General features: G+C 47.9%; 1 protein-coding gene across 1 annotated transcript in view; it reads left to right on the forward strand.

Annotated features, from left to right (window-relative positions):
- Nucleotides 1-25,812, forward strand: part of LOC115460724 (zinc finger protein 271-like) — a gene marked incomplete at its 3' end in the record, with an annotated part of 43,618 nt that overhangs the window by 4,016 nt on the left and 13,790 nt on the right. The window contains exon 2 of the mRNA XM_030190486.1: nt 416-493. Within this exon, the coding sequence (XP_030046346.1) occupies nt 416-493 (78 nt within the window). The remainder of the gene's footprint in view (nt 1-415; nt 494-25,812) is intronic.

Consider the following 25,812-nt stretch of genomic DNA (forward strand, 5'->3'; position numbering starts at 1 on the left):
AAGTTTATTGAAGGACCTGACATGGCCTGTGTTTCAGCAAAGTGCCTATGTCAAGGGTCTATACATACAAATAAAGCATTAAAACTATTAGTACAGAAAATATAAATTATATAGTAAAAACATACATATTAATTGTAAAAAATAAAAACATAATTGTAAAAAAGTGCACAGATACCATACGATGTTCTCACAGCATAGCATCAGGGGCAGATAGACATATCGGGCAACTGGGCAGTGCCTGAGGGCCCAGAGCAGTGGGGGGGGGGGGGGGGGGGGTGAATACTTCCTCCACAAATCTCTCTGTCCTCAGGTCTGGAACTCCCTCTCTCTTACCCCCTCTCCGGCATTTCCCGTCTCTGATACTCCTACCCCCGACCCCAGCGCATTTATCTCAAACGTTCCTTTCTTCGTACAGGGTCCCGGCACAGGCTGACTGGGACCTTCTCTCTGCCAAGGGCCACCCTTGCGGAAGTAGGATTTGGGTTTCTGCCAGGTACTTGTGACTTGGATTGGCCACTGCTGGAAGAAGGATACTTGCCTAAATGGACCATTGATCTGACCCAGCTATTCTTATGTTCGATCTGGGGAGGGGCTAAGCTAAATGCTTTTACTACATTTTCTAGCAAAAAATTCAAGAATAATTACCTGTTCAGTGGTGAACATAACATCTCATCAACAGACTATAAACTTTTCCTCCAGAAACTTGTCCAAACCTTTTTATAAACCCAGATATGCTAACCGCTGTTACCACCCTGGCTACGAGTTCCAGAGCTTAACTATTCTTTGAGTGAAAAAATATTTCCTCCTGTTTGCTTTAAAAGTATTTCCGTGTAACTGCATTGAGTGTCCTCTAGTCTTTGTACTTTTTGAAAGAGTGAAAAATCGATTCACTTTTACTCATTCTGCAGCACTCAGAATTTTAAGGACCTCAATCGTATCCCCCCCTTATCCGTCTCTTTTCCACGCTGAAGAGCCCTAACCTCTTTAGCCTTTCCTCATATGAAAGGAGTTCAATCCCCTTTATCATTTTGGTCGCTCTTCTTTGAACCTTTTCTAATTCCACTATTTCTTTTTTGAGCAATACAGAGACATTATAATATTCATGGTCTTATTTTGCATCCCTTTCCTAATAATACCTAGATTATTTTCTTGAGTGCTGACTCCTAAGGTGGACCCTAGCATCAGGTAACTGTGATTCGGATTATTCTTTGCAATGTGTATCAGTTTGCGTTTATCTACATTAAATTTCATCTGCCATTTGGATGTCTAGTCTTTCAGTTTCCTAAGGTCTTCCTGCAGATTTCACAATCTACATGTGTTTTGACAACTTTGAATAGTTTTGTGTCATCTGCAAATTTAATTACCTCACTTGTCGTTTCGATTTCCAGATTATTTATAAATATGTAAAATAGCACCTGTCCCAGTACAGATCCCTGCGGCACTCCACTTTTCACCCTGCTCCATTGAGATAAATGACCTGACCATTTAACCCAACCCTCTGTTTTCTGTCCAATAACCAATTCCTAATCCACACCAGAAGCTTGCCTCCTATCTCATGGCTCTTTAATTTTCTCAGGAGTCTCTCATCAGGAACGTTGTCAAAAGCTTTCTGAAAATCTAGGTACACTACATCAACCGGCTCATTTATTTATTTATTTTATTTGTTACATTTGTATCCCACATTTTCCCACCTATTTGCAGGCTCAATGTGGTTACATGGTGCCGTAGTGGCGTTCGCCAGTTCCGGAATGAACAAATACAGGTGTTATTGTAATAGAATAGGATCATGTAAGGTGGGTATGTTAGGGGAACTTAGGAAGGAAGAGGGAAGTTGGGGAATGTCCATTACGATTTTTGGTTTTGTTGTGTTGCAGGTGCTCAGGCATTTATGTTGGGTCGATGGGATATGTCTTTTTGAACAGGATTGTTTTTAGTTCTTTCCGGAAATGTAGGTGATCGTACGTTGTTTTTACTATTTTTGGCATGTGTTCCAAAGTTGTGTGCTTAAATAGGAAACGCTGGATGCATACGTTAATTTGTATTTGAGTCCTTTGCTCCTTGGATAGTGGAGATTTAGGTATATTCGTGCTGATCTTGTTGTGTTTCTGGTTGGCAGGTCTATGGGGTCTGTCATGTATTCCGGGGCTGCGCCATAGATGATTTTATGAGCCAGGGTGCCGAGTTTAAAAGCAATACGTTCTTTGATTGGGAGCCAGTGTAGTTTTTCTCGGATGGGTTTGGCGCTTTCCAAATATAAGCCTGGCTGCCGTGTTCTGAGCGGTCTGAAGTTTCTTTATTATTTGTTCTTTGCAGCCCGCATAGATTCCATTGCAGCATAGGTGTAGTTTGACTGTTTCATTGGGGGGGGGGCAAAGGATGGGCGGAGCATATTAGCATATTAGCATATTAGCATATTCATTTGCATATGTATATATGCAAATGAATATGCTAATATGGAGGAAGGAATTGAAATTTACAGGCAAAATATCACAGATGCACATTTCAAAAAGCTGACATATTTCAATTAATAAATTCTGAATAAAATACTTTTATCTACCTTTGTTGTCTGATCATTTAGTTTTTCTATTCGCTTTGGTCCCAGTGTCTTCTGTTTTATGCAGTGTCTTCTTTCCAGTAGGATTCTCTCTACTCCCCAACTTCCTAGTCCTATCCATCTCCTGCTCCTTCCCTCTGCTCCCCACCCCTCCCAGTCCTATCCATCTCTTGCTCCTTCCCTCTGCTCACCTCCTCTCCCAGTCCAATCCATCTCCTGGTCCTTCCCTCTGCTCCCCACCCCTCCCATCCATCTCCTGGTCCTTCCCTCTGCTCCCCACCCCTCCCAGTCACATCCATCTCCTGCTCCTTCCCTCTGCTCCCCACCCCTCCCAGTCCCATCCATCTTCTGCTCCTTCCCTCTGCTGTGCCTGACCTCTCCCAATCCCATCCATCTCCTGGTCCATCCCTCTGCTCCCCACCCCTCCCAGTCCCATCCATCTTCCCTCTGCTCCCCACCCCTCCCAGTCCCATCCATCTCTTGCTCCTTCCCTCTGCTCCCAATGCTCCCAGTCCTATCCATCTCTTGCTCCTTACCTCTGCTCACCTCCTCTCCCAGTCCCATCCATCTCCTGCTCCTTCCCTCTGCTCACCTCTCCCAGTCCAATCCATCTCCTGGTCCTTCCCTCTGCTCCCCACCCCTCCCAGTCACATCCATCTCCTGCTCCTTCCCTCTGCTCCCCACCCCTCCCAGTCCCATCCATCTTCCATCTGCTCCTCACCCCTCCCAGTCCCATCCATCTATTGCTCCTTCCCTCTGCTCCCCACCCCTCCCAGTCCCATCCATCTTCCATCTGCTCCTCACCCCTCCCAGTCCCATCCATCTATTGCTCCTTCCCTCTGCTCCCCACCCCTCCCAGTCCCATCCATCTTCCATCTGTTCCCCACCCCTCCCAGTTCCATCCATCTTCCTTCTGCTGCTCCCCCCCCCCCCCCGCGAGGTCCAAGATCGTGACTCCATCTACCCCCCTCTCTTCCTCCCTCCGGCGCAGGCAGCAGTCTTTTTCAGCGTTCCTGGCAGCGGTAGCGATGTACACGCTGCCTTCAGTCTGCCCCGGAAGCCTTCTCTTCAAGTTCCTGTCCCCACCTATGCGGGAACAGGAACTTGAAGAGAAGGCTTCGGGGCAGAGCCGAAGGCAGCGTGTACATCGCTACCGCTGCCAGGAACGCTGAAAAAGACTGCTGCCTGCGCCGGAGGGAGGGAGGACGAGAGTAGGGTAGACGGACACGCTCCTCTCTGTCCGCTTGGCTTCCCTGCCCTCTCTGTCTGCGTCCCGCCCAAAAGGAAATGACGTCAGAGGAAGGCGGGACGCAGACAGAGAGGGCAGGGAAGCCAAGCGGACGGAGAGGAGCGCGTGCCTGCTTGTTTTGTTTTTTTTAAACTACTGGCGCGGCGGCACCTCCTCGTCGTTTGGAGGGCATTGCCCCCCCCTCGCCCCCACCCCCAGTCTACGCCCATGCATTGCAGTAGTCTACATGGCTTAGTACCATTGACTATACCAAGCCGCGGAATATCTCCCTTGGAAAAAATGGTTTAACACGTTTAAATTTCCAAATTGAGTGAAACATTTTCTTTATGGTAGATTTCGCATGGTTCTCGTGAGAGGTTCCAGTCAATTATTACTCCGAGAATTTTCAGGCTGTCAGCAATAGGAAGGGTATAAGCTGGGGTGTTTATGTTTGTGGGTTTGTATGTGTTGTATTGGGATGAGATGATGAGACAGTGTATTTTTTCTGTGTTGAGTTTTTTTTTTTTTTTTATGTTTCAATGATTTTTATTGACAACAATTGTAAATAAACTTTACATACAAAATCTTATGCCACAACTCAGTGTTGTCACAACAATTTGGTATTTCCCCCCAACCCACCCAGTACAGCTGGTTAAAGTTACTAGGAAGCAGGAATTAAGTTTTGAGAATTTGTCTCTTTGCTGTTGGCTGCAGTGTGTTCCAAAATCTGCTCCAAGTCTGCCCCAGACCCCTCCCCGCCACAGGGTCTAACTACTACTACTATTTAGCATTTCTATAGCGCTACAAGGCATACGCAGTGCTGCACAAACATAGAAGAAAGACAGTCCCTGCTCAAAGAGTTTACAATCTAACTCTTTAATCCCACTTCGTTCCATCTTCAACAAATCTATCATAAGTGTTCTCCACTGTGTCACAAGCGGGCCCTGCTGCTCTCTCCAACAAAGTAGAATCACCTTCTTCCCGATCAGAATTGACCTCTGTAGAAACCGTCGGTATCCGGGCAGCTCTGGTTTAGCATAGCTATACACGCCAAATAGCATCTGTGGCTGTAAGGTCAACCTCCGTTTCCAATATGTCCAGACCGCTTCAAGTACTTGTGACCAAAAGTCTTGTACCTTCGGGCAGGACCAGAACATATGTCCCAGCGTAGCCGGTACTGAAGCACACTTCGGACATGCTCCGGTGCGCCCTATAGGGTGACACATACAGCCTGAGTGCAAATTTATACTGCAGTTCCCAGTGCCGTATGAACGGAGTACTGTGTAGGATGGAAACCACAAAACTTTGCAGCACACTCTCCGATATTTCCACTGCAAGGTCTGTCGACCAGACCCTCGCTCTGCCCCTGTAATCAATGTCCTCCGTGGTATCCAATAAAAATCTATGATGGAACTTTAACGGGACTTCATTTTGTGCTCCCAGGGTCAGTGCAGTAGTTATTGTATCTTGCACATCTTCGCATAAATTAACCCAGCCCAAGGATAGTGCATAATGTCTCACTTGCATGTAAGCAAACATGTCGGAGGCTGGTATTGCATATTCTCTTTGCAAGTCTGCGAAAGGTTGTAAGTGCCCCTCCTCGCTTACCAATTGGTACAGGAATTGGATGCCTTTCTGGCGCCACCGGGTGAACACTCGTGAGGTGGTTCCAACTGGAAAATCCGGATTATGATGTAGTGACACAAAAGGTGAAGATCTTGCGGCAAAGCTGTGCCGCCTGCAAAGCCATCTCCAGGTAGCTCTAGCTGATTTTAACAAATGGATTATCAACGATCTTTAAATCCTGCTTGAGCTTGTTTGAGTGCAGCAACCAGCTAAGGTGTATATTGGAGAATACCGCAGCCTCCATCTGGGTAGCTGAGAAGTCCTGGCACCCTGTCAGCCAGTCCCGTACATGCCTCATACCGCAAGCTATTGTCAGGTACCTAATATTTAGTAGACCCATTCCCCCATGCAGTTTAGGTTTTTGAAGAACACTAATTGGGAGGCGGGGCCGCTTCCCCCCCCCCCCCCCCCCAGAGGAATCTCTGGATCGCTCGGTTTAATTCCCGTTCCTCCCTCTGTTTTAAATGTAAGGGAAGCATTTGAAATGCATATAGCCATCTGGGAGCCACCAGCATGTTGAACAAGGCGATACGCCCCGCCAGGGAGAGCGGGACACCCTCCCAAAACTGGAGCTTGCGCCTGGTCTCTGTCAGCAGCGGTCTCACATTAAGGTTATAAAGTAGCCTCAGGTCTACAGGTACCACCACCCCCAGGTATTTCAGCTGTTCGCTTACCCATTTTAGTGGGAATGGCCCTTGCCAATTAGCCTGTACTGAGGCTCTCAGTGGCAATGCCAAGGACTTCGTCTGGTTTAATTTGAACCCCGATAGTTGCCCATAATCCCCTATTACAGTAAGCAGGCCATCCAGCGACTGCTGGGGGTCATCTAAAATAAGCATATGCCATCAACTACCTTGTGTTCTTGCATCTGCGCTCCCTTAATATTGTCTGTTTTCCGAATTGTGCACAGAAGTGGCTCTAGTGTAATTAAAAACAGAAGTGGGGATAACGGGCAGCCCTGACGGGTCCCCTTTTCAATCTCGAATTCCCCTGTCCTTACCCCATTAACCAGAATCGCAGCCCTCGGTCGTGTGTATAGTGCCTGAATAGCCTCTAGGTACCAGCCCTGTAGACCCACCCACCGGAAGTCCTCAAACATATACGGCCACTGCACCTCATCAAAGGCGCGTTCTGCGTCCAGGCTGATGACCAACCTGTCAGTGCTGGTCTCTCTAGCATGCATGATTGTGGCCAGAAGTTTCCGTAAGTTAAGCACCGACTTCCTACCTCTAACGAATCCTACCTGATCCTCACCAACGATTTGGGGTAGGATGGGGGCTATTCTATCGGCTAAAATCCTGGACAGTATCTTAATGTCCACGTTAATCAATGATATCGGCCTGTACGACCCTGGATGTAACGGGTCTCGCCCAGGCTTTGGTATCAGGCTTATCAAGGCCGTATTTGCGTGCCTGGGGAAGCCTCCCTGTTCAACCACCATATTGTACAAGTCCAGCAGCGGCCCCACCACCCGATCTCTTAGCATCTTATAAAACTCGTCCGGGTACTCATCGGGCCCTGGCGCTGAGTGAGACTTTAGCGCCTTGATGCTGTGCAGAATTTCCTTAGCTGTCAACGGTGCATTTAGGGACTCTGCTGCCTGTGGTGACATTTGTGGCATTCCTGACTCTTTTAAATAGTCTAGTAATCTGGTCTTCCTATTCTCTGTGTCCCCCTTTTCTTTGTAAAGAGCTGCAAAGTGTTCTCTAAAGACTGCAGCCACTTCCTCCATCTTGGTTGTGGTCCCTCCCTCCGGTGTGTGCACCACTGGGATAAAATGCCGTTTTCTGGCATTTTTAACTATTCGAGCCAGGTAACCCCCAGGCCTATCTCCAAATCTCTGGAGGTTGTATTTCCTATAAATAAGGGTACGTCTCATTCTTTCATGTAGGAGGCTATTAAGCGCCGTTTTCGCCACCATTAGGGCATCATATCGGGCTTGTGTGGGGGTTTTGGTATATGCTCTCCTCGCCTCCCTAAGTTGGCGCTCTAAAGCAAAAACTTTTTGAGCAATATTGCGATTGCGCTGGCTTACATATGCAATTATATCCCCCCTTAGCACTGCCTTTGCTGCGGACCAGAAAAGGCCTGGGTCATCCAGGTGTTGCTCATTATGCCTTAAGTATTCATCCCACTTCTCGAGAAGAAATTTATTAAAATCCCCAGAGGAGGAAAGGTAAGCGGGGAACCGCCATCCCGCTGAACGTTGAAAAAAGGGCTGCGTCTCCAGGTCTACCCACACTATCTCCTATGTTTGCCTCCAGTATCTGGGAGAACAGAGATTGTGATACTAAAATGTAGTCCAGTGTGGATTGCGTGTGATGTGCTCGGGAAGTGTGTGTGTAGTCTCTTTCCGTTTGATGAAGAATTCGCCACGGGTCCACCAATCCTACTGACCCGCAGAAGGACTCTAGTATAGACTCTCCAACAGGTCCCCCGTCCCTGTGTCTACCCGATCTGTCTATACTCCCATCAAACACCTGGTTCATGTCTCCTGCTACTATCATCGGGAGATGTGCATAGCGCTGACATCTCTGCATCAAGTCTGCATAGAAGTGTTTACATTTCACCAGGGGCGCGTAAACTGCCACTAGTAACATTTCTTTCCCTTGCAAATTGAGTTGGATTCCAATGTATTTCCCTTCCCCATCTTTGAAACTTAATTTGGCTGTGTATGCCAGAGCCTTGCTCAACAGAATTGCCACTCCTCCCTTTCTGCCCACTGCTGGGGAACAGAACACCTCTCCCACTCAGTGCCGTTTTAACTTATCATGCTCCTCTAGGGATAATCTGGTCTCTTGGATGCATGCTATCTGAGCTCCATGATGTTTCAGGGCTGCTAGGATTTTAGTGCGCTTAACAGGGGACGTAATGCCGCAAACATTCCAAGAGACCAGGCGCACTCCGTTCCTCCCTAGCCTAGCCAGGTTCCTTTAAGAATTGTTCCCCAAACCTACTTTGATTGAAATCCCCTGGGGCGCCCAGCCTCCCCCCAGGGTGCCAGTGTTCCCACTGCAGCAGTTCACGTTTCTCATCCCTGCCCCCTTCCTTGCTTCCCTTTTCTGTTTGCCAGCCTACTTCCCTTATCCCTTCCCCTCCCCCATATCCCCCAACTGCCCCCCTCAACCCTGCCGCAATGCCCCTCCCTCCCCACCCTTCCCTTCCCCTCTCTGATCCGACCCATGCCGCTGGATAATGGAGTCCAGTTCTTCTATCTTATCATATGCTTTCCAGCTGCCTTTGTACTTAATCTTAAGTACTGCAGGGTATACCAACATGAATTGAGTCCCCAGTTCGTGCAGTCGCCTGCATGCTGGTGTAAATTGCTTTCTTTTATCTTGGAGCTGTGCCGAGTAATCCTGATAAATTCGAACTGTCTGTCCATCAAATTTGAGCGTCTCTCTCTTCATTCTGTAGCCTCTCAGAATCTCCATCTTGTGTATATAATTGTGGACTTTCATTATAATCGTTCTGGGTGCTGGGCGGCCATCTTGTCTCCTTCCCACGCGGTGTGCCCGCTCCAAGCACAGGGGCCCCGCGTGGTCTGACAAGGCGAATTCTGCTTTCAACCACTTCTCCAACACCGAGCCCAGTACGCTGTCACCCACCGACTCCGGAATGCCCACTATGCGTAGGTTGGCCCTCCGTGACCTATTTTCTAGGTCATCGATCTTTTCAGTTAGGACTGAGACGGTGGAGGCCATATGCTGCATTTTTTGCGCCACTGGGCTCAGTTCCTCCTCCACTGCCAGAACCCGCTTCTCCAAGTCGGCTGTTCTCTGCGTGGTTTCGCCCAGCTGCGTCACGATGTTAGCAATTTGGGAGGTCAGTCGGTCCCATTTCTCTTCCATTGTTTTTTCCACCGCTTTCTCCACTGCCGCGGTCAACTGGGTAAGCTGATCCGCTGAAAAGACTGCTCCCTCCGGCGTCTGCTTCGCGTCCGCGGTTCCCTCACCCGCTTGCGGTTTTTCTTTATCTTTCTTGTTTGTGCGGCTGGCCATTGTTTTCGCCGATGGCTCCAAGTATCTTTCCATTCACCAATTACTTTGGTGTGGGGTTAGACTGCCTCAGATGACTTAATTCGGGGTTTTATTTTCAAAAACGGGTATCTGGGCCCCAAAGACCAGGAGAACTCGTCTCTCTCTCTCTATGGCATCACGTGACTCCTCTGTGTTGAGTTTTAATTGGAATGTGTTTGCCCATGAGTTCATGGTGTTCAGGCTGAGCTTGATTTCGTTGGTGATTATCCACGGCTTCAAAGAAATGAAGCAAATTGTTGAGGCAAGACTTCCCTTGGCGGAACCCATGCTGACTCCGTCCCATTAAACCATGTTTATCTATATGTTCCATAATTTTATTCTTTATAATAGTTTCCACTATTTTTTCCCAGCACTGAAGTCAGGCTTACCGGTCTGTAATTTCCTGGATCCCTTTTTAAAAATCCGCATTACAATGGCTACCCTCCAATCTTCATGTACTACAGACGATTTTAACAGGTTGCAGATTGTTAACAGCAGATCATCAATTTCATGTTTGAGTTAGAGAATGACATGGGGATGAGGATCTGCACTAAACCGCAGTAATCTGCGGAAAATCCGTGGTAAAAGAAAAAAACACATGGACGTTTACCGCGGATGTGGGAGCAAAACCATTCCCGGTCCAGAGTCTCCATGTCTGCCTTCCTCCCTCCCTTTCTCTGTGTTATTCAGCCAGGCAGTGGTGTGCTGGAGCTGGCTCGCATGAGCTGTTTGTTAATTTTTTAAGAATTTTGGGGAGCCGGTTGTTAAACTTTAACAACCAGCTTCCAAAATTTTGGCTCAGGTCCCTTCTCGGCATCGTTGTCCTCCTCCTCCCCCTCCTCTCCTGTGGCTTGTTCCAGTGGCATAGCTACGGGGAGGGGCCTCAGGGGCTCAGGCTCCCCCAACAATAGTAGCCAGCCAGGTGTTTTTTTACTTCCTCAGGCTCCATATGCTCCCTGTCCCAGCAGTCAGGCAGCTGAGCTCTCCCTCCCTTCCTTCGGGTCCGGCTGGTGTGTAATCCTTTCCCTTGCCCCTGGGGAGGGGAAAACACTTCAGCCCTAGAGGCTGGAATAAGAGAGACAGTCAGACTTAGATGTAGGCGCAACCAGTAAAAATCTTTATTGGTATCTCACTAAGCCAGTACAAAATAATTGTTTTCTCTGGAGCAGGTTGTCACTCAGTAGCCAGACACACAGACTGAATAACAAAACTGCTCAGCAAAAAACCTTCTTATCATCACATATATACTGTTGTAAGTTTCATTTCTCCTGAATCATGTGATTTCTCTTCAACTAACTTGGGATCATATATGGATTTTCCTGTAATATTCTGTTATTTTTTGTATGTATACTGTGAGAGTGCAGGTGAAAGGGGATCCGGGAAGGCACGAAGAAAGGGGGTACAGGGAGCCGGGGAATCCCAACGGGGCAGATTTCATGTGCACAACACCCACATTCAGAAAGCTGGGCTACCGGAGGCAGAGAGGTTGGCGGGGTTAAGGAAGAAGGGGAGGAACTACCAGTCCCAGAATCCTTCTCTTCCCCACCCGGCTGTGCAAGAGTTAGGGGAGGAGATAGAAGATTGGGAAATGGTCTCTGAGGAAGGTGATGTGGGCCAACTGGAGAGATTGGGGGCGGGGGAAGTAGAAGAGGAGGATAAAATGGAGATTACTGAAGGGCTAGGAGAGGAACAGATTAGAGCCCTGGCTAAAACCCAAAAAGCTGCTGTAAGAGGGTGGCTAGCTGTACCTTGGAGAGACTGGTGGAAGACCGGAGGAGAGAGGCTGAGGCACTGGGGGAAATCTCTACTAAAGAGGAAACAGGTGCAGCCTGTGGGAGAGAAAGAGAGCTGGGCACAATTGAAACCCCAGCCTGAACCAGGTGGGAATAAAGCTGTGTAACCGTGCTGTAAGAAGGTGCAAGAAAGACTGTGTAAACTGTTTCATACTAAAAGGTCTGGGCTGCAACCTACCAAGAGGGTTTTTCCCTCTGATAATGTACTGTTCCCTAAGTGAAGTAATCTGAGCTAAAGTGAAGTGAAGTTATATGGACTGTGTTGAACCTGAGTTTGAAGTTATATGGACTGTTTTTGAACCTGAATCTGACTGTGTTGAACCTGAATTGTGCTCTGGGCTGCTAGCCTAAACAACCTGGAGTGAAGGGTGTTGTGTTGATTTGAAACAAGAAAATAAAAGCTCTTACTTATAAACATTGGGCTTTGAATGTGCCTCTATGGAAGGAACGGAGGGAGGAGGAAGTCCTGGGAGTTCGCAGGGCCTGGAGCCAAGGCTCAGAGGAGCCAGACTGCTGTGGAGTGAAGGCAACAGTCGTGTGGAGGAAGAGGCAGCTAAGCAGGGTTGAGCCTGGCTGGGTCCTGGATGGGGGACCCAGCTACAATACATAAATGGCAATTTCCTACATTGTATCATCCTCTCCTCTTGTGTTCACATGCACACTTTGTGGCAATTGGCTAATTCCTTATCAGTAACACGTTCATTCCTCACTTCATACGTGACTGGGCCCAACCGCCTCATAACTATCATCGGGCCCCTCCAGTTCCCACCAAATTTATGAGGACTATCAGAGACCATGATCAGCACTTTATCCCCTATCGCCACCTCCCGGTCCCGGGTCTTTTTATCATAGGAGACCTTCTGATACTGCTGAGCCGCCTGCCATCTGTCTCTGGAGTAAACCCCCAAGCGCCCCTTTAAATCATGAAGGTAAGTTATTACAGTGTTATCTTCGTCTTCCGGGGGTACCCATCTTTCTCTCACTATATCCAAGACCCCCCTTGGTGCTCGCCCAAAGAACAACTCGAAGGGAGACACCCCTAGGGAGGCCTGCACACACTCCCTCGTTACATACAGGACAAAGGGCAGCAATTGATCCCATTTCTCCGGGCAAGAGCCCACTCCCTTCCTAAGTAAAGCCTTCAGGGTCTTATTAAATCGTTCTACTAGGCCATTGGTCTGCGGGTGATATGCAGCCGTACAAATGTGAACAATCCCGAAGGCCTCCCATACCTGTGCTAGAACCCGTGATCTAAAATTGGACCCCCGGTCAGTCAGCACCTCCCGAGGGAATCCTACTTCACAAAAAATGTGAATAAGTTCCGCAGCAATAACCTTAGCTGAAATGCTTCGTAAAGGAATGGCCCACGGGAACCTGGTGGCCATATCCATAATTACCAAGATATAGGAGAACCCCCGAGTCGATTTTGGAAGAGGACCAATTATGTCCATCGCAATCCTCCCTAGGGGGGTCCCTATGCGGGGCAAAGGATGTAAAGGGACTCTCCCTGGACCCTGTTCGGATACCTTCTGACATAAAGGACAAGACTCACAATACTTTTCAACTTCTTTATATATCCCGGGCCAATAAAAGCGCCGTAACAATTGGGAAACCGTATTCTGAGCTCCTTTATGCCCCCCCAGAGGGTGATCATGAGCTACCCGTAACAGTAGGCTCCTAAATCCCCTCGGCACTACTAACTGGCTCCGTCCCTCCTCCCCTCCGTTTCCTGCAGGCCTCCGAAACAGAAGGCCCTGCTCTATCACAAACCCGGGTCCCTGCACCTCCCTGTCCCCCTCCCTTGCCCGCGCCCAAGCATATTGCAGAGTAGGGTCGGCTTGCTGCTCCCTCCCAAAGGAGGGGAATTGTTCCTGCACCTCCCCTGCCTCCTCAGGGAAATCCGCCGCCTGCTCCAAGTCTTTCATAGACCGAGCCCGCTGACGCTGCCCCGTCTTCTTATGCCCCCCCGAATCCCTGGTTTTCCCCGGGTTCCCCAATATCTCCATCTGAAACGGAAATATCTGGGCTAAAGCCTGCTCCTGTTCTGTCCCCTCCGCACCCCGTTGGGACCGGGTAACCACTAACCCCTCTCTCTCTTTCAAATATTGCGAAAATGGGGGCCAATCCCTTCCCAAGATAAGGGCCTGAGGTAACCTAGGTAGTACCGCCACCCAGACCCAATGAGCCCCCAAAGGGCCTACAATCCTCACCTGCCGCAACGGGTATCTAGTGGAAGCCCCATGCACACACTGTATGGTGACCTCTCGTCCTTTCTTCTCCCCTCTCCCAACTCCCTTCTCCCTGATCCTCTCCCACAAGGACTGGGCAAGCATAGTTTGGTCCGCTCCAGAGTCCAACAGCCCCTCCACCCCCACCCCCATCACTTCTACCCGTTGGCAAAACTCCCGCCTGCCCCCCTTCCCCCCTCCTGCCACCAATTGTAACTTCACAACACAGTCTCTCCTCACATGGCCCTTCCGCCCACAACGATAACACATTCTTTCTTCCCCTTTACTCCCCTCCCAAACTCTCAGGCCCCTACCTTCTGGAACCTGATGCCCTTTTAGAACTCCCAACCCCCCTCCCGGCGGGGTTCCGTTGTGGGCACAATGCTGCGACTCTAGGAAACAATCCAGGCTCTGGATTGCCTCCTCGAGGGTACTGCAGCCCCGTTTAATCAAGTCAACCTGGAGCCCTCTAGGTAAGGACTCCAAGAACTGCTCCAGCACCAGGTCTTCCATTACCTGCTGCATGGACCGTCTTTCAGGCTCTAACCATTTTCCCGCCAAATCACTTAGTTTCTGAGCAAGTACCCTAGGTGTCTCTCCCTCCACCCACCTGGACTCCCGAAACCTCCTGCGGTACGTCTGCTTGCTTAGCCCAAACCTATCCAAAATAGCGGCTTTCAGCCTTGTGTAGTCTGTTATTTGTCCCGTAGGTAGGGCCCGAAAAGCCGCTAAAGCTTCCCCAGCCAGCGCAGGCGCTAGTCTTAGGGTCCATTGCTCCTGAGGCCATCCTGCTGTCACCGCCACCCTCTCAAAGGCCCCCAGATAATCTTCGATATTATCCACTTCAGTTAATTTTCCCCAAGGTAACCAGTTCACCCCCACAGGTCCTACCAGTCCAGCAGTCCCTTCGCCCCGCAAGGTTGTCCCACTTTCGCTAGGTCCGGACATTCTGCCTCCAGCCCGCAGAAATTCCTGAAATAGGTCCAAAAGTGGCTGCTGCTGTGCTCGGGAGGCTGCCAACGACTCCTCCATAAGTTTATGTGCCATCTCTTGTTGCTTTTGAAATTGGTGAGTCATAAAGGCAAACATCTCTTTCGGATCCATCTCGCTAACTTTAATCTTCTTCCTATAAGAAAACACAAGAGAAAAACAAGACCCAAGTGTGGACTTTCACAACACTTCCACTTCGCTCTCCAATCCTCCTCCCCTGCTCCCAATATGCTCACCGGAAGCAGGAGGTTTGTTCGCCTCTGGGTTCAAGCTCCCCAGCTTTCTGGTCTGGCTCAATCCTCCGCCCTCCTCCTCGGCTTACTGGAATCAGGGCTCGACCGATCCCACCACTGCCACCAAATGTCAGACTGGAGCTCCTCTCCGGGCTGTCTGCGCTCTAGTTGCACCTCTCCGTGCTGTCTGCAAGCCAGCCGCACCCCTCCGTGCTGTCTGCAATTCAGCCGCACCAATGTCAGACTTCGGCTCCTCTCCGAGCTGTCTGTGCTCTAAGTGCAGCTCTCCGTGCTGGCTGTAATCCTTGTAAGTTATGCAAACCTCACTCAGGCTTACTCAGTTGTGTTTTCTCCAGCCAGTAGCCCACCCCCTTAGTTCAACCCCTACAGGCTACTGGCAAGTATACACTTCCTGGTGGAGTCCCCCTCCTTGTAGACTAGCCGCCTAGATTATTTCCAGTCCGGCTATTAAGTCCCCGACCAGGCCTCTGGCCCGGGACCTGTTCCTGGCACAGGCCCCTTTCTTTAAGGCCTCTATTCAGAATCAAAGGTGTATCACACAGTTCAGCTTTTCTCAAGCAAGTCTATAAAGTTCCAAAGTTTCCCCTATGGTATGAATTCCTCTAGGTTAGCACTTCCTACTGGCTACACCTAGAGACCCACCTCCCTCATTTGTCAGCACTAACTCCTGACAACCACCCACTGGGTTAAGGAATTCATACCTTTTGTTATCCAGTACACACAGCACTCTTTCTCCTCCTCTGGTGGCCCTGAGCAAAGGCTGAGATATCCATTTCCTCTGATTCCCCTCCCCCTTCCCCCCCTTGCCAATCCATCTGTTCCTCCACTCCCTTCTCCCACAGGTGTTCCTCATCCCCTTCCTCTGACTTCATCTCCCAATCAACCTCCTCCCCCTGTCCCCTCTGAGAGGACTTCTCCTCCCCCTCCTGCTTCCTGTTCAGCTCGGGCTTCTGGGACTTGTAGTTCTTATAGCCCCACTCTTTCTTCTTTTGATCCCTGGCGGGCACAGGTAGCCCTTTCCTCCCCCACCCCTCCGATCTGCCACCCCCTTTCTCACAAGGCGCAACCCATCACCATGGTTTAACGACTTACTGAAAAACCTGAAATCACAAAACAGGAAACTAGAAAAAACATGGAGTAAATCAAAAAACAACCTCACCTACAAATGGATGGAAGCAGTCACACAGAAATTACAAAAATGCCATTAAACGAGCTAAAAGATCCTACTACACACAAACAATTATAACCAGCGGCACAGACATGAAAAAACAATATCAACTCATAAAAAATCTACTCAACACCAACCCAATCACATCATCACCCTCAAACTACCCATCTGCAAACCAACTAGCCAAATACTTCAATGATAAAATTACCAATATTTGCAGCACGATACCCCAAGATTGTGCAAATATCGATACCTTTCTTGACGAATTGGACCCATACATAGATGAAATCCCAGCTGACCACTCATGGACAAATTTCACCCCCCTCACCACTAAAGAAATTTCTACAGCAGGTGGTGTCGGGCTACTACTTTCACCCTCTTGTAGATTTCAACCTCTTCTTCTACCTCAGTCTCACTGTTTTTCTTCCTTCGAAGTCCACTCCATCCGTCTATTTGCTCCTCTGCCTCTCCGAGTAGCAGTCATTTATCGACCCCCTGATAAGTCCCTTTCTTCCTTTCTCACTGACTTTGATGCTTGGCTTTCCTTCTTTCTCAAACCTTCATCTCCTTCCCTCATTCTTGGGCATTTTAACATTCATGCTAATGATCCCTCTGACTCTTTATGCTTCGCAGTTTCTTGCTTTAACATCCTCTTTCAATGTTCAACTGTGCTCCACTGCCCCCACTCACCAGAACGGCCACTGTCTTGATCTTATCCTCTCCTCAAACTGCTTACTCTCCAGTTTCTGTCCCTCAACTCTTCCCCTCTCTGACCATCATCTGATAACTTTCACACTTAAACACCCTCCTCCCCAGTCCCGTCCAATCTTAACCAATACATTTAGGAATCTTCAGGCTATTGACCCTTCTACTCTGTCCTCCAGTGTTTCAAATCTCTTCTCTACTACTATGTTATCCAAGTCTGTCAATGAGGCTGTCTCTTCCTATAATACTATTCTCTCCTCTGCTCTGGATACTCTCGCTCCTCTCATTCCCCGTTCTGTAAAACGTACCAAACCCCAACCTTGGCTGACCTCTAGAATCCGCTACCTACGTTTCTGTGCCTGCTCTGCCGAACGCCTTTGGCTGAAATCCCGTGCCTATGCTGACTTCATACATTTCAAATTCTTGCTGACCTCCTTCCAGTCTGCTCTTTTACTTGCCAAACAGGACTATTACATCCAGTTGACTAATTCTCTTGGCTCAAACCCTCATCGTCTCTTTGCCACACTGAATTCTCTCCTCAAAGTGCCTTCACCGCCAACCCCCCCTTCACTTTCCTCCCAGACTCTGGCTGAGTTCTTTCATGATAAGGTTCACAAGATTAAACTTGAATTCTCAACCAGGTCACCTCCACTTCTCCTTCCCTTAGTCCATCCTCTCAACCTTCCAACCCCTGCCTCCTTTTCTGAAATCACTGAAGAGGAAACTACACATTTTCTTTCCTCCTCAAAACTAACTACCTGTTCCTCTGATCCTATTCCCACCCATCTACTTAACACTATCTCTCCTACTGTCATCCCGTTTATCTGTCATATCCTCAATCTTTCATTGTCCACTGCGACTGTTCCTGATGCTTTCAAACATGCCGTAGTCACACCACTCCTTAAAAAACCTTCATTGGACCCTACCTGTCCTTCCAACTATCGCCCCATCTCCCTCCTCCCTTTCCTATCCAAGATACTTGAATGTGCCGTTCACCGCCGTTGCCTTGACTTTCTTTCATCTCAAGCTATTCTTGATCCACTTCAATCTGGCTTTCGTGCCCTTCATTCATTCAAGTGAAACAGTGCTTGCTAAAGTCTCCAATGATTTGTTCCTAGCCAAATCCAAAGGTCTCTATTCTATCCTCATCCTTCTCGATCTATCTGCTGCTTTTGACACTGTTGATCACAGCCTACTCCTTGATACGCTGTCCTCACTTGGATTTCAGGGCTCTGTTCTTTCCAGGTTTTCTTCTCTCCCAGCGTACCTTTAGTGTATACTCTAGAGGATCCTCCTCTACTTTTATCCCACTGTCAGTTGGTGTACCTCAGGGATCTAGCCTGGGACCTCTTCTCTTCTCCATCTATACTTCTTCCCTTGATACTCTTATCTCATCCCATGGTTTTCAGTATCATCTTTACGCTGATGACTCCCAGATCTACCTCTCCACACCAGAAATCTCAGCCGAAATCCAGGCCAAAGTATCAGCCTGCCTGTCTGACATTGCTGCCTGGATGTCTCAGCGCCATCTGAAACTAAACATGACCAAGACTAAGCTTCTTATCTTTCCCCCTAAACCAACCTTTCCTCCTCCCCCATTCTCTATTTCTGTGGATAACACTCTCATCCTTCCTGTCTCATCAGCTCGTAACCTTGGGGTTATCTTTGACTCCTCCCTCTCCTTCTCTGCACATATTCAACAGACTGCTAAAACCTGTTGTTTCTTTCTCTATAATATCAGCAAAATTCGCCCTTTCCTTTCTGAGCACACTACCAGAACCCTCATCCACGCTCTTATCACCTCTTGCTTAGACTATTGCAACTTGCTTCTCACAGGTCTCCCACTTAGCCATCTCTCTCCTCTTCAATCTGTTCAAAATTCTGCTGCACGACTAATATTCCGCCAGGGTCGTTATGCTCATATTAGCCCTCTCCTCAAGTCACTTCACTGGCTTCCTATCCGTTTCCGCATACAGTTCAAACTCCTCTTATTGACCTATAAGTACATTCACTTTGCAGCTCCTCAGTACCTCTCCACTCTCATCTCTCCCTACATTCCTCCCTGGGAACTCCGATCACTGGGTAAATCTCTCTTATCTGCACCCTTCTCCTCCACTGCTAACTCCAGACTCCGTTCCTTTTATCTTGCTGCACCATATGCCTGGAATAGACTTCCTGAGCCAGTACGTCAAGCTCCATCTCTGACCGTCTTCAAATCTAAGCTAAAAGCCCACCTTTTTGATGCTGCTTTTAACTCCTAACCCTTGTTCACTTGTTCAGAACCCTTATTTTATCATCCTCACTTTAATATACCCTTATCTCTTGTTTGTCCTGTTTGTCTGTCCTAATTAGATTGTAAGCTCTGTCGAGCAGGGACTGTCTCTTCATGTTCAAGTGTACAGCGCTGCGTATGTCTAGTAGCGCTATAGAAATGATAAGTAGTAGTAGTACAGCAATTACCAAGCTCTCCAAATCTCACTGCCATCTCAACCCATGTCCCAACTACCTATTGAAAGATGCCCCAGAACGCTTTATCACAGATCTGACCTCCCACCTAAACTTCCTGCTCCAATAAGGCTCATTCCCTACAGAACATGGCAATATACTACTCACACCAATACCTAAAAACCCCAAGAAACCGGCGAGTGTATCTCTCCACACCAGACATCACCGCGGAGACCCAGGCAAAGGTATCGGCCTGCTTATCCGACATTGCTGCCTGGATGTCCAACCGCCACCTGAAACTGAACATGTCAAGACTGAGCTTATCGTCTTTCCACCAAAACCCACTTCTCCTCTTCCTCCACTTTCTATCTCAGTTGATAACACCCTCATCATCCCCGTCTCATCTGCCCGCAACCTCGGAGTCATCTTTGACTCCTCTCTCTCCTTCTCTGCGCATATCCAGCAGATAGCCAAGACCTGTCGCTTCTTCCTCTTTAACATCAGCAAAATTCGCCCTTTCCTCTCTGAACACACCACCCGAACTCTCGTCCACGCTCTCATTACCTCTCGCCTGGACTACTGCAACTTACTCCTCACCGGCCTCCCACTTAACCATCTATCCCCCCTTCAATCTGTTCAGAATTCTGCTGCACGTCTCATATTCCACCAGAACCGATATACTCATATCACCCCTCTCCTCAGGTCACTTCACTGGCTTCCGATCAGATACCGCATTCAATTCAAGCTTCTCTTTACCTACAAATGCACTCAGTCTGCTGCCCCTCACTATCTTTCTATCCTCATCTCCCCTTACGTTCCCGCCCGTAACCTCCGTTCACAGGATAAATCCCTCCTCTCAGTACCCTTCTCCACCACCGCCAACTCCAGGCTCCGCTCATTCTGCCTTGCCTCACCCTATGCTTGGAACAACCTTCCTGAGCCCTTACGCCAAGCCCCCTCCCTGCCCGTCTTCAAGTCTTTGCTTAAAGCCCACCTCTTCAGTGCTGCGTTCGGCACCTAACCCTTACCGTTCAGTGAATCCAGACTGCCCCAATTTGACTGCCCCTATCGGACCGACCGTTCACTTGTCTATTAGATTGTAAGCTCTTTGAGCAGGGACTGTCTCTCTTTGTTAAATTGTACAGCGCTGCGTAACCCTAGTAGCGCTCTAGAAATGTTAAGTAGTAGTAGTAGAGTGATGTCACCAACTATCGTCCAGTCGCATCCATCCCTTTGCTAATTAAATTATTGGAGAACAGGGTGACCTCCCAACTAAACGACTTTATACAAAAATTCTCCATTCTACATGAATCACAATCTGGTTTCCGTTCAGCCCACAGTACAGAAACTGTCCTACTCACCCTAATATCCAAATTCAAACAGGAAATTTCACTTGGAAACAACATCCTCCTCTTGCAATTCGATTTATCCAGTGCATTCGATATGGTAAATCACAATATCCTAACCAAACTACTGGATAAACTTGGAATCGGCGGAAGCATCATTAATTGGATAAAAGGCTTCATCACCTCAAGATCTTACCAAGTAAAATCAACCTCAACTATCTCATCTTCCTGGTCACCAAACTGCGGTGTACCTCAAGGTTCCCCTCTATCCCTGATCCTTTTCAGTCTTATGATGATCCCACTAGCAAAAGCTCTATTCAGACATGGTCTCAACCCTTTCATATATGCTGATGACGTCACCATATTTATTTATTTATTGCATTTGTACCCCACATTATCCCACCTATTTGCAGGCTCAATGTGGCTTACAGGATCTTAGATACAGTCAGTGATAAGCAGAGATTGGATGAGGAATTAGAGAAGAAGGTGATAGGGTAGTGTTAAAGGTGTATTTTGGTATCTGGGAGGGTTGGTGTGGTGATTTTGTGTCGTTAAGGGTTCTCTATGTAGGCTTTGTGTGGTGATTTGTGTCGTTAAGGGTTGTCTTTGTAGGTTTTGTTGAAGAGATGTGTCTTCAAAGAATTGTGAAAGTTACTTAGATCATCCATGGTTTTCAGGGCAGTGGGTAGTGCGTTCCATAGCTGTGTGCTCCTGTACAAGAAGGACGTGGCATATGCCTGCTTGTATGTAATTTCTTTACAGCTGGGGAAGTGCAAGTTGAGGAATTTGCGGGCTGATGTTTTGGCGTTTCTAGGAGGTAGGTCCACTAGGTTTAGCATGTATAGCGGGGCATCTGCATGAATAATTTTGTGTACAGTCATGCAGATCTTGAACTCAATGCGTTCCTTGAGTGGGAGCCAGTGAAGTTTCTCTCTTAAAGGTTTCGCACTTTCATATTTGGTTTTTCCAAATATGAGTCAGGCTGCAGTATTCTGGGCTGTTTGGAGTTTTTTTAATAGTCTGTTCTTTACAGCCAGCGAACAATGTGTTACAGTAGTCCAGATGACTTATTACCATTGACTGTACTAGGGTACGGAAGATGTTTCTCGGGAAGAAAGGTTTTACTCTTTTGAGTTTCCACATTGAGTAGAACATCTTTTTCGTCGTATTCTTCACGTGGGTATCGAGTGTGAGGTTTCGATCAATGGCGACTCCAAGAATTTTCAGATTTTCTGAAATAGGAAGAGTGCAGTATGGTATGGTTATGGTGGAGTACTTGTTTGTGTTGTATTGAGAAGTGAGTACTAGACATTGATTTTTTTCTGCATTGAGTTTTAACTGGAATGAATCCACCCAGGAGTGCATGATTCGGAGGCTTTGGTTGATCTCGTTAGTGATTTCGTTTAGATCATGTTTGAACGGGATGTAAATCGTGACATCGTCTGCATATATGTAGGGGTTGAGGTTTTGATTGGCTAAGAGTTTGGCTAATGGTATCATCATTAAGTTGAAGAGAGTTGGTGAGAGGGGGGGATCCTTGAGGAACTCCGCATTCCAGTATCCATGGAGGTGATATATCAGCGTTCGTTGTTACTTGGTAAGATCTTGTGGTGAGGAATCCTTCGAACCATTAGAGAACTGTGCCTCCGACTCCGAAGTACTCTAGTATATGTAATAGTATTCCATGATCAACCATGTCGAAGGCGCTAGACATGTCGAATTGCAGTAGGAGTATGTTCTTACCAGTTGCAATTGTTTTTTTGAATGAGTTCATTGCGGACACTAGTACAGTTTCGGTGCTATGATTTGATCGAAATCCTGATTGAGACTCATGTAGAATTGAGTGTTTAGTTAAGTATTCAGTGAGTTGTTTCGTCACTATGCCTTCCATCAGCTTGGTTATGAGCGGAATGGATGCAACTGGTCGATAATTGGTTATGTCCATTGTGCTTTTCTTAGCATCTTTTGGCAGCGGAGTGAGTAGGATATTTCCTTTATCCGTTGGAAAGAGACCATTTTGGAGTCTGTGGTTTACATGGTTCATGAGGTCTTTTTTGAATTGTTTGGGGGCGGATCTTATTAGGCTAAAAGGGCAAATGTCTAATTTGCATTGAGACTTGGCATATTTTCTAAGCCATTGTGAGAGTTCGTCTATAGAAATCATGTCGAAGTTGGTCCATGATCGATCTGCTGGGCATTCCCCAGGTTTTGGGTCTAGGCATTCAAGGATGCTTGTGTACTCGGTGGTATTGGTAGGTATCTTGCGTCGGAGCTTTATAATTTTTTTGTTGAAGTATTTTGCTAGGTTGGTTGCGGATGGGGTGTCTATGTTGTTAGAGGTGATCGGTGTAGTGTTTAGGAGTTTATTTACGAGCGAGAAGAGTTTGTGTGTATCCTTGTAGTTTGGTCCTATTATGGTTTTGTAATACGTTCTCTTGGTTTGTCTGATCTTGTATTTGTATTTTCTTTGTAGCTGTTTCCATTCTTTGAGTGTGTGTTCGTCTTTTTTCTTGCTCCAAGCTGTTTCTAGTCTTCTGACCTGTGTTTTTAGTTCTTTCAATTCTTCATTAAACCATGGTATTGGGTTCTTCCTATGTGAGGTTCTGGTTTGAGGCGGTGCTATGTTGTCTAGTACTGTTTTGCATCTGTTGTCCCATTCTTGTAGAAATTGGGGTGAATCTGTAGGTGTTGTCCAATTGTCAGTATAGAGCTGTTGCCAGAATGTTAGTGGGTCTATTTTGCCTCTTGTAGTACAGGTTCTTTTTTCTTGTTTGTGAATTTTTTGTTCTCCAGTGGAGAGGAAGTGAGTGCTTTGTAGTGATCCGACCAAGGTATGGCTGTCCATTTTGTATCTCTAATTGTGAAATTATGTTCTGATGAGAATTTGTGGGTTATGATATCTAGTGTATGTCCTTTTTTATGGGTGGGTTGCATGTTTGGCCAGTGGAGCTCCCAAAGTTGGAGGAATTCCTTGCATTCATGTACATTGCTTGCTTTAGTATCTTCAAGATGAAGGTTGATATCTCCTGCTATGAGAAGGTTCTGGGTAGACACGCAAGTATTCGATATGAAATCCATGAAGTGTGTTTGTGAATCTTGCCAATTGCCCGGGGGTCTGTAAAATAAGATTAGATTTAGTTGTTCCCATAGGTTAGGTCCCTTCAAATCCAATCTAACCGAAATTTCCGACAAAATATCCTTGGGCATGCACATCTTAACCGCTTGGGTCAACGCCTTTATGATGAAAATGAACAAAGAAAAAACGCAATGCCTAATCCTCTCATCCCAGCACTCCGTGCCCCTCCCTACCAACCTTAACATCTCCAGCACCACAATCCCCATATCTGACAACTTAAAAATCCTTGGAGTGACATTAGATAACCATCTCTCGCTCGAAGATCACGCAAAATCCACTACAAAGAAATGTTCAACATGATGTGGATACTGAATTTTATGGGGATTTGGTAGATCCCCCAGGTTCAGTCTGGTGTTCACATTTGGTGTTCCATTCACCAGAGAGAACCACTAGAAGGCTTAACCATATTATAATCTGGCTCCATATTGGTATGAGAGAATAAGAGTACTCACTAATACCCATTATAGCCCAAGAGACTAATTACATAGAACCGACTGAGGGACGGCTGACCCGCGACGGCCTCACTGGATTCCAGCACGGGTGAACGAGCCCGAGGCTGATCGCGACAGTCTGAGGACCTTACAGGAACTCGTATGAATGCAAGCTTTGTTCCTGAATGAGACGATTGATGGCTGCCTGGAGTAATGGAGACAGAGACTGACCATATAGGTGTCCGTGTTACAACGTACTAGATAGGCTCTCTTCCATTGCTGTCTCTTAAACATCCTTGCAGCAGTTCAGGGATTTGAATTCATTGGTTGGGTGTACTAAATGACGGCTGCGCAGTGCTGGGAAACAGAGACCAAGCTAATTGGATTCCTTGCTTACATACTTATGGATGACGGCTGTCTAAGGGTAGATTATTCCAGCCCTTCTGCTCCAGCTTGTTCCTGTCCGCCTGATCCAGCTTCTCCCTGCTTATTCCAGTCCACCCGATCCACCTTCTCCCTGCTTGTTCCTATCCATCTGCTCCAGCTTATTCCGGTCCGCCTGGTCCAGCTTCTCCCTGCTTGTTCCAGTCCGCCTGTTCCAGTTCATCTGCTCCAGCTTGTTCCAGTCTGCCTGATCCTGCTTCTCCCTGCTTGTTCCTGTCCATCTGCTCCAGCTTGATCCGGTCCGCCTGATCCAGCTTTTCCCTGCTTGTTCCAGTCCGCCTGATCCAGCTTCTCCCTGCTTGTTCCAGTTCATCTGCTCCAGCTTGTTCCAGTCAGCCTGATCCAGCTTCTCCCTGCTTGTTCCAGTCCGCCTGACCCAGCTCGTTCCAGTCCGTCTGCTCCAGCTTGTTCCAGTCCACCTGATCCAGCTTGTTCCAGCTTCTCCCTGCTAGTTCTAGTCCGTCTGATCCAACTTTTCCCTGCTTGTTCCAGCTCATCTGCTCCAGCTTCTCCCTGCTAGTTCCAGTCCGCCTGATCCAGCTTCCCCCTGCTTGTTCCAGTCCGCCTAATCCTGCCCGCTGCCTGCCAGCTTGTTCCAGTCCGCCTAATCCTGCCTGCTAGCCAATCAACCAACTTGCCTGCTATCACCCCTTCAACTTGCCTGCTTATCTGCCCATCAACAACCTGCTGCTGAGCGCTCCACCGCACTCACCTGTTCCTGCCTGCCTGCCTCCCTGCCTCCCTCCCACTAGCTTGTCAGCCCATTGACTTACCTGCTCTCCAGCCCATCAACTTCTTCTCAACCCATCTACCAACCTACCTGCCTCAGTCACTACTCATGGCCCCTGTACACATTCTCTTCCTTGCCCTATCCCTTCCTAATCTTCCAGGAATCTCCAGGCTATTGACCCTCCCACCTTATCCTCTACTATTTCTAATCTCCTCCCCTCCATCATGTCCTCCGAGTCTGTCGACAAGGCTGTCTCCACTTACAATGCCACTCTCTCCTCTGCTCTGGACACCCTCGCACCATCCATCTCCTGTCCCGCAAGGCGTACTAATCCCCAGCCTTGGCTGACCCCTTGCATCCGTCACCTTCGCTCCTGCGCCCGATCCACTGAACGCCTCTGCAGGAAATCTCGCACCTACTCAGATTTCCTTCATTACAAATTCATGCTATCCTCCTTCCAGTCCTCCCTATTCCTTGCCAAACAGGACTACTACACCCAATTGACCAATTCCCTCAGCTCCAACCCTCGTCGTCTCTTTGCCACCCTCAACTCCCTCCTCAAAGTGCCTTCCGCTCCCACCCCCCACCCCCTCACTCTCTCCTCAATCACTGGCTGACTACTTCCGTGACAAGGTACAAAAGATCAACCTTGAGTTCACTACCAAGCTACCTCCCCCCCTTCACCCCTCAACCCTCTACCAACCAACCCTGGCCT

Source organism: Microcaecilia unicolor, chromosome 1, assembly GCF_901765095.1.
Source record: "Microcaecilia unicolor chromosome 1, aMicUni1.1, whole genome shotgun sequence".
Lineage (NCBI taxonomy): Eukaryota > Metazoa > Chordata > Amphibia > Gymnophiona > Siphonopidae > Microcaecilia > Microcaecilia unicolor.